The 8,844-nt window shown below is 49.3% G+C and overlaps 1 protein-coding gene across 3 annotated transcripts in view; it reads right to left on the bottom strand.

The window, feature by feature from the left end:
• The window catches only part of LOC143320603 (zinc finger MIZ domain-containing protein 2-like), a 19,625-nt gene extending 11,213 nt beyond the window's left edge, over positions 1 to 8,412 (bottom strand). For 2 of the 3 annotated variants that reach the window (XM_076730408.1, XM_076730411.1), the window contains exons 1-6: positions 7,964 to 8,412; positions 7,016 to 7,080; positions 1,293 to 1,392; positions 976 to 1,090; positions 520 to 728; positions 153 to 312 (exon numbers count right to left, since the gene is read on the bottom strand). In XM_076730408.1, coding sequence (XP_076586523.1) covers positions 153 to 312; positions 520 to 728; positions 976 to 1,090; positions 1,293 to 1,342 — 534 coding nt within the window. In that variant the 5' untranslated portion in view covers positions 1,343 to 1,392; positions 7,016 to 7,080; positions 7,964 to 8,412. The remainder of the gene's footprint in view (positions 1 to 152; positions 313 to 519; positions 729 to 975; positions 1,091 to 1,292; positions 1,393 to 7,015; positions 7,081 to 7,963) is intronic. The other variant, XM_076730409.1, reaches the window with a different exon arrangement.
• Between the last annotated feature and the right edge of the window lie 432 nt (positions 8,413 to 8,844).

The following is an 8,844-nucleotide window of genomic DNA, read 5'->3' as shown; positions in this document are numbered from 1 at the left end:
ACACACACACACACACACACACACACATACAGTGAACATGTGGATCTGGTTCAGTTTCACGCTCACACAGCAGCGCTGTGACGTACTTGTGTGTTTAAGCCAGCCATCGGCAGCAGGAGCACCTCACAGGAGGCGGCCCCACGCCTCCTCACCTGTCCGTAGTTCATTTCCTGGTTCTGTTTCTCCTGGATGGCGGCGACGGTTGCTGTGGCGGTGGCAGTCGCCGTGGCGGCGGCAGCAGCGACAGCGGCGGCGGCGGCGGCCTGAGTGAAATCAGCTGAACCTCTGGAGCCTCCGGGGTTTGACGGGTAACTGAGGACGGACAGAGAAGAGGGTCAGGCTGTGGATTCTGTTGATGAACGGAAGAACTAGCAGCAGAGCACAAACACACAGTTTATATGTCTCCAAAGGATCTGATTGGCTGACAATACAGCTGACATCATCACTACAACATCATGATCTATGATTTGATATATATTATGATATGTGTCCTGTCCTCATCAGTTCAGACAAACCCACCTCCCTGTGTACCCCCCCGGGCCTCCAGCGTAGCCCCCGCTCGTCCGGCCGTACATGCCCTGGTTCATGTAGCCTTTGCTGGGCTCTCCGTAGCCCTGCTGACCCATGTAGCCTCCGGGCCCTCCGGCCATGCCCGGACCCCCGGGGCCCTGCATCATGGGCCCTCCGCCCGGGTTGGCCCCCGGCCCCATCACCCCTCCACCAAGACCCTGACAGACACACAAACACACGGTCACTTTGCACGTCTTCTTCTGACGCAGCGCTGCATGAAAAGAGCAGAAGCGTTAAAATCTGACGTCTGATCAGCCACGAGCACGGAAACATGAAAACACACGAAGAAGAGAGACAGCGAGAGGTGGAGCGAAGACCTCTGTCTTCATCTTCATCACAATCAACGATTCTTTAGTCACTAATTATCCCACTTCTTCTTCTCCTTCCTGTTTGGTGATGTCATACCTGGCTGGCTGAGGGATTGGTCACTCCCCAGACGGTGGTCACCACGGAGAGGGATCCTGTGGGCTGATTGGTGGGCTGCTGCCAGCTGGAGGGGTCATAGGGGTACGAACCGTCACTGCACACACACACACGCACGCACGCACACACGCACGCACACACACACACACACACACACACACACACAGAAAATTATGTGTATTCAAACTTTATGTCAAAATTTATGTTGTCAGTAGAAAACAATGGAGCCACAAGTGTGTGTGTGTGTGTGTGTGTGTGTGCGTGTGTGTGTGTGTGTGTGTGTGTGTGTGTGTGCGCACCTGTGTGGGTTGGTGGCCAGTCCAGCCTTCATCTGGTTCAGAGGGTTCATGGTGGGAGGGGCTGGCTCGCTGGGGTCCAATCAAACAGACAGACAAACTCCTGAAGACAGACAGACAGAGTTAAAACAAGCTGCTGCCTCTGTCTCACTTCCTGAACTGTGTGTGATGTCAGCATGGCACTGATGATGATGATGATGATGATGATGATGATGATGATGATGATGACGGCGCCGGCTGAGACGCTGCTGCTGGCGTGTTTGTTAGTTCTGACTCTGGTCACGACCTCGAACCTGACATGACGCTCAACATCTGCACTTTCATGAACTCTCAAATATTCATTAGAGAAGCTGGAGCCAATCAAAATTCACCAAAAAATCAAATGAATGCTGCATTATCAATTCTGTGACAATGAATCTGACGTCAGTCGACAAACATTAACACAGCTGTCGTCCCTTAAAGTCCAGTGTGAGCTGGGACATAATCAATACTTCATGAACTGATTTCACAGTTCAATCAATCAATCATCAATCAAACGCCTGAATCAAAAAAAATCACTTCTGTTCAAACTGTTTGGTGTTTTTCTGAACAGCGAGTTCAGTGACTCGCTCACTCACAGTGACTCAACTTTCCTGGTCGTTACTGCGTCATTGAACGCATCTTCAGACTGAATGAAACCTGAGTCACAACGATAACTTTGTCCTGCATGATGACACGAGAAAACATCTCCAGGAAAAATTCATTGAAGGAGCGAAAGTATCGTTGTCTCCTGTCGTCTCCTGATCACCTGACGTGTCCTCACTGACGCTGCACGGGACGGAAGCTTTGACAGGAAGTCCAGAGGTCCATCATCAGCATTATTAAAAGACACAAAGTAGAAACCCGACACAGTCCAAGCAGAGTTTTCCATTTCAGGCTGCTTGGTCCATCAGAGGGACACGGTGTCCTCTGCACGGCAGAGACTTAAGATCTGTCCTAAAAGACATCATCGGTTTATAAAACAGAGGACATTTCTGTGGATTCAAGTAAAAATGTCTAAAGAGCAGTTAGACTCACATTAACACATCAGTGTGAAAAGTCCAATCATATACCTTCACACTCACAGAGGCCCTTTTATTCGGAGTACTTTTACTTCATACTTGGAGTACATTCTGTCAATAATACGTTAAATGACATCTCTGACTGCCTTCTTCTGCAGAGCAACACCCGCTGAGGCTCATGGGTATTGTAGTTGTCAGAACCAAAGTAAATGAATCAGTCTGGTGCTCAGAACGTAAATATGATGGTGACATCATCCAGGACAGTCCAGAGAGTCGATATCGATCACAGATCAATAACAAACTGAAGCCGCCAACATTGTTTAACGCTGTTTACAGTTTGTGTGAATATGTTCAAACAGTAAACAATGAAAACACACAGCCTGAACGTCACTCACCACCCTGTGAGTATTTCTCTCATCTCAAACCATGCAGAGTGATGCCTCTTGCTCTATAAACCATCTTTGGCTGGAGGGAGCAGCTGATCAGCTCTGCTTTGGAGGTCTGAAGAGTAACTGAGGGCTGAGAACAGGTTCAGTCTTCTGCTGGGCGTGTCTGCCGACAAAGGTCACATTTAATTAGCAGATCTGTCAATGGACTTTGTTATGGAGGAATTGCACAGACGGAGAGAAAACACGAAGCGATCAGCGAGCGACGACTCAGCCGTTAGTTTCAGTCCGCACACGTCACGACCTTTAATACAACTGCAAAGACTTCAGCCATCAGCGGTTGACCAACTGAGTCAAGCCGTGATACCTAGAGCTAACGCTAAAGCTAAAGGCCATCATCACAAACGCGACACGCTCTCTGGACTCTGCACTGTGGAGGAGGACGAGGCGAAGGCGCCCTCTGCTGCCTGATATGTGCAACTGCAATTCAACCACTGACGTCTTACTGTGGATCACATGACCAGAAACATCTGCTGCCTCTGTGCTTCATGCTATTTGCCAATTTAGTGAAGTTTCCAGAGCAAATAGCAAAAAAAAATAAGTTTCTGCTGAAAAGTTGGTGTCTTAATGTGGGGGTCTATGGGGATTAACTCACTCTTGGAGACATGAAGGAACTGCAGTTTCTGGCTCTTGCAGGTTGTTTTTTGAGCGCAATGTTTGAGCAACATGTCCATAAACATTCATAAAGTTTGGAAAAGTTATCTGGAGTCCCGCCTGGAGACAGGTGAAGCTACAGGTAAAAAACAAAGGTGAGGTCCGTGAGGTCCGTGAGGTCGTTCTCCGCAGACAGCTGGTCGGTTTGATTTTAGATAAATGTAAAATATGTGTATGTGTGAATGAGATAGGATGGCAGCATAATTAAAAACAGAGATGTTGAAGATGAGGAGCATGTGGGACTCTGCTCATCCTGGACCACGTTAATCCTCACTGACAGTAGAAACTGGTCTGTCCGTCTGTCTGTCTGTCTGCCCGTGTGTCTGTCTGTCCGTCTGTCCGTGTGTCTGTCTGTCTGTCCGTGTGTCTGTCTGTCCGTGTGTCTCTCTGTCTGTCTCTCTGTCTGTCTGTCTGTCTGTCTGTCTGTCCGTCTGTCTGTCTGTCCGTCTGTCTGTCCGTGTGTCTGTCTGTCCGTCTGTCCGTGTGTCTGTCTGTCCATCTGTCTGTCTGTCTGTCTGTCTGTCTGTCCGTGTGTCTGTCTGTCTGTCTGTCTGTCTGTCTGTCCGTGTGTCTGTCTGTCCGTGTGTCTGTCTGTCTGTCTGTCCGTGTGTCTGTCTGTCCATGTGTCTGTCTGTCTGTCTGTCCGTGTGTCTGTCTGTCCATCTGTCTGTCTGTCTGTCTGTCTGTCTGTCCGTGTGTCTGTCTGTCTGTCTGTCTGTCTGTCTGTCCGTGTGTCTGTCTGTCCGTGTGTCTGTCTGTCTGTCTGTCCGTGTGTCTGTCTGTCCATGTGTCTGTCTGTCTGTCTGTCCGTGTGTCTGTCTGTCCATGTGTCTGTCTGTCTGTCTGTCCATGTGTCTGTCTGTCTGTCTGTCCGTGTGTCTGTCTGTCCATGTGTCTGTCTGTCTGTCCGTGTGTCTGTCTGTCCGTCTGTCTGTCTGTCCGTGTGTCTGTCTGTCTGTCTGTCCGTGTGTCTGTCTGTCTGTCTGTCCGTGTGTCTGTCTGCCCATGTGTCTGTCTGTCTGTCTGTCCGTGTGTCTGTCTGTCCATGTGTCTGTCTGTCTGTCTGTCTGTCTGTCTGTCCATGTGTCTGTCTGTCTGTCTGTCCGTGTGTCTGTCTGTCCATGTGTCTGTCTGTCTGTCTGTCTGTCTGTCCGTGTGTCTGTCTGTCTGTCTGTCTGTCTGTACAGGAGGCCAGAAAACACCAAGTCTGTTCAAAGTAAGACGTTCAAGACCAAACATCAACAAACCAGTGAACTCCACCTGGAACGCCATGTTCAACGTCTCCAGGTAAACCCACAGGAGGCGACTCTGCCGATTACATTACATTACCAGCACACAGGTAAAACTGGGCTCTCAGCCGGCTCTTCCGGACCACATGTTTCTAAACCTGCAGCGGTTCACCGCCAGCGTCGGTTCGTCTGCTCGCATGTGAACACAGCGATCACACCTGGATGTGAGGCAAAACAAGCGGGCCGAAAGCACCTGGGGATCACTTGGGGATCACCTGGAGAGGGAGGTCTCGACTCCCTCTGCTCGAACCCTGGAGTGGTCTGTCTGCAGTCAGAAGCCATGGACCGCAGCATCTGAAACACCTGCACAGGCGTCACCTGAGGGTTAAGAGCGCGTTGCGGCGGTGAGCGCTGAGGTGGCTCGTCCTCCAATAAGAAGCAGGACTCTGGTCTCCAGTCCAATCATTGTATCCAAGGAGTTCTTTCACGAGAACAAAGGAGATGAAGTGCAGGTCTGAACAGGCCATAAATCAAACCGTAACTTCAACCTGTGAACAACTTTGGCCAAATGAATTCCTGCCCTCAGCAGTCTGACACGCCCAGCTCATACCTGCAGCGTCATCACAACAAATGATGACACGTGAGTCACGTGACTGACCTGAACCGAACGCCTTATCAACAAATGACGTGGAGCCGAGCGTCCTGATCTGTCTCATCGGTCACATGATTTTGACTGGACGGATTCCTCAACACAACCAGGAAGTAAACTTTAACAAGATTTGTATTAAATCACAGCAATCGCTTCAGTGTTTGTCCAAACAGCGTTAGCAGGAAGTGACAAGAAATACGCATGAAGCAGTCACATGACCTGAGCTGTAAAGGTCACATGACCACTGGAATATGACTGGAGTTACCTTCAGAGAAGCAGGTGGACGCAGAGGGAACAGAAGCCGAACACGATGAGGGCAAATCACATAAACAAACAAACAAACAAACATCAGTCAGAAAGGTCAAACTCTGCACTGAACAGGTGCACCTGACAGCGTGTGAATCAGTGAATATGAGGATAAATGAACACATGAAGGTGGGTCAGTCTTTGGCTTCAGGCCTCTGCTCACTGTTCACCAGCGTTTAGTCACAGCCCAGGTCTCCGGTCATTATGGGATGCACCATAATATACTGAACCGTATCTACCAATTCTTCTTATCTAAACAGGGTTTGCACGTCTGAGTGAAAACAAGAGCACCGCAGCCAAAGACCAGCTCCAAAGCATCATCATCATCGTCATCGTCATCATCATCATCGTCACCATCGTCATCGTCATCCAAAGGCCTCAATATTTTCACTGCTGCTTCTGTTGGTTTTTGTGTTACGGTGTCATCTATGATTTCTCTGCGTCGGTGCATGAGGGCAAGGCTCAGCTTAAGCCACCCACACAGGCGCACGCGCACACACACACACACACACACACACACACACACACACACACAGAACTACTGTCTGTGCAATTAAGCTTCACCACTAAAAAGCCAATAAGAGGAATTTATCAAACACCTGTTCAACAGGTAAACTGTTTCCACCTGTTCTGTCGGCTGACTCTTCTTCACTGGTTGCTTTAGCTACAGTTGGCTTTGGACAGCATGAACCTGTTTGGCCTCATTCGCCGCCCATCTTGAACACGGACACATTCCTGTCGGCTGTGCGGCCGAGGAGGCGGCGGCCTCCGTCCCAAACCAGTTGTGTGGGCTGTAACGTGTCACGTGTGACTCAGTGAGAATGACAGTTACTGTAACGCTAGAGCTGAAACTCTGTTTGCACAGAATCAGAGCCGAGCCGTTTCTGGTGAGCGCTGAGAGCACCAGCGCACCTGAAGGCACCACGTGCAGCCGTTGGTCTGATTCCCCAGACTACACACATTTCCACCAGATTTTGCATGAGACACTCTTTAGGCCCTGCGTGCCAAAGAGAGTCCAGGCTCACTGTCCACAGGTTTCTGTGAGCAAACTGGTCCCATTAAAACAACCAAGTGCCATCATTTCCTGTGTCTCCTCAGGGGTCAAAATCTCATGTTAAGTGCTTTATTATTTCATTTTGAGCTCACACGGTACAGATTCCTGAATAAAGTTTAGTTTGAAGAAATGCCCACTAACTCACTGACACACTGAACACCTGCAGACAGGTAGTGTTGATCCATATCAGGACTTCAACAGGGGCCAATCGGATCAGTTTTAGCCCAGAACCACCCGGACCGAACAATTCAATCTGGATTAACACATTTATCTTCCCTAAAGCCTGAGCTCAGCTCACTGATTCACAGCACATATTAAAGTTTATTATCAAACTTTAAACACACTCACACTGTTGTCCTTCAGTATACGAATTCCCAGTGAACGCTGTGAGGGACACTTTGTCTGTGGTCCTCCTGTGAGACATGAAACATACTTTAAACATCACTAACAAATAAACAAAACCTTATTAAAATCTAACATATAAAACACATCATGATAAACGTGCCAAACTGTGTATTTAGAGCTCATACTGAGCTGGTTTCACTGTTCGGCCTTCAATCCACCAAACCCTCCTGCCCGGCGCCGCGTGCGTGTTACACGCGCACGCGCCTAGCTACAATGCCGTGGCTCATATTTGAGAAGAAAAAAAAAAATCGAGATAAACCGGGCGGTGTTGTCCCTCTTGTCCGGTCCTCATATCCCGTTTGACCGGTGAAATGAAACCTCTGACAAAATGACAGTGTCAGAGGAGACATTTTGAGATTCCTTGTAGTGTTGCAATCAGGTACAAGCTAACGCTAGCAGGCTAACAGACAGCTCCCTGCGCTCATAGGGAAATAAGGCTTTTCCTTGCTGTAGGTAGCTCTGCTGTAAGCATTAGCATGCTAACGAGACGACAACAGTACACTGCGTTTGCACAGCCAAAAAACATTTAACACGGCTATTAAGTCACGAAGACACGAAGAGAGATGTCGAACATCAGATTATGTGTGAAATTTACCACTTTTATTGAAAATACTTTACCCCTTGACAACTGCTACAAAGCTAGCCTTTTAGCCTAACTAGCCCAACGGTCTGTGACAATGGAATGCTACGAGGCTAACAGTTAGCCAGCAGCTAGCTTCTTCCTCAAACACAAAACACTCACCTAATGTTAGCTCACATGTGGATCCGTACGAAGCAGCCCGGGCTATATTTTAATTATCAGCACATTCCCATTAATTAAAACACACAGCTGTGACTTTCACACTCAGACACAGTAAGTAGAAACGCTGTTTTTTCTCGTAGCCGACCTACCTCCTCTACTGCCCCGGTCTTCGAGCACTGCTCCCGGGCTCCGCAGTCTGAGCTCCTCCGGGCCTCCAGGACCAAGCGCACCCAAAGTCAGAACAGTCCACCACCAAGGCCAGGAGAACCGGTTCAAAGACGTCCCAAATATCCAAAAATGTCCCAGTAAAATCCTACACGGAAGCCGAGATTCCCTCAGGAACCTTGGCTTTAACTCCAGCCAGCTAGCCTTCCCTGCCGCCGGCCTCTGCGTCTGATTATCCGGCTCCAGGAGACGACACCATCCCCCGCAGTGCCAGGATCATTACAATGGAGAGAAAACAAATCTGCATGTATGATTGCGGTTCAGTGTGATGAGGAGTTTGACGTTAGAGCCGCTTCAGCGTGTTTCCTCTGCACTGCTGCCGGTGGTGAAACCGAACAGGTTGACGAGGAGAACAGCGACTGAAGGGAGGGCAGCTCTGAGAGAGAGACACCTACACAGACTGAGAGAGAGAGAGAGAGAGAGAGAGAGAGAGAGAGAGAGAGAGAGAGAGAGGGAGAGAGGGAGGGAGGGAGAGAGAGAGAGAGAGAGGGAGAGAGGGAGGGAGGGAGAGAGAGAGAGAGAGAGGGAGGGAGACAGACAGAGAGAGAGAGAGAGAGAGAGACCTACGCAGACTGAGAGAGAGAGAGAGAGAGAGAGAGGGAGGGAGGGAGAGAGAGAGAGAGAGAGAGACCTACACAGACTGAGAGAGAGAGAGAGGGAGAGAGAGAGAGAGAGAGAGAGAGAGGGAGGGAGAGAGACCTACACAGACTGAGAGAGAGAGAGAGAGAAAGAGAGAGAGAGAGAGAGAGGGAGGGAGGGAGAGAGAGAGAGAGAGAGAGAGAGAGAGAGAGAGAGACCTACACAG

Source organism: Chaetodon auriga, chromosome 5, assembly GCF_051107435.1.
Source record: "Chaetodon auriga isolate fChaAug3 chromosome 5, fChaAug3.hap1, whole genome shotgun sequence".
Classification (NCBI taxonomy): Eukaryota; Metazoa; Chordata; class Actinopteri; order Chaetodontiformes; family Chaetodontidae; genus Chaetodon; species Chaetodon auriga.
This window is presented reverse-complemented; position numbering and strand designations above follow the sequence as displayed.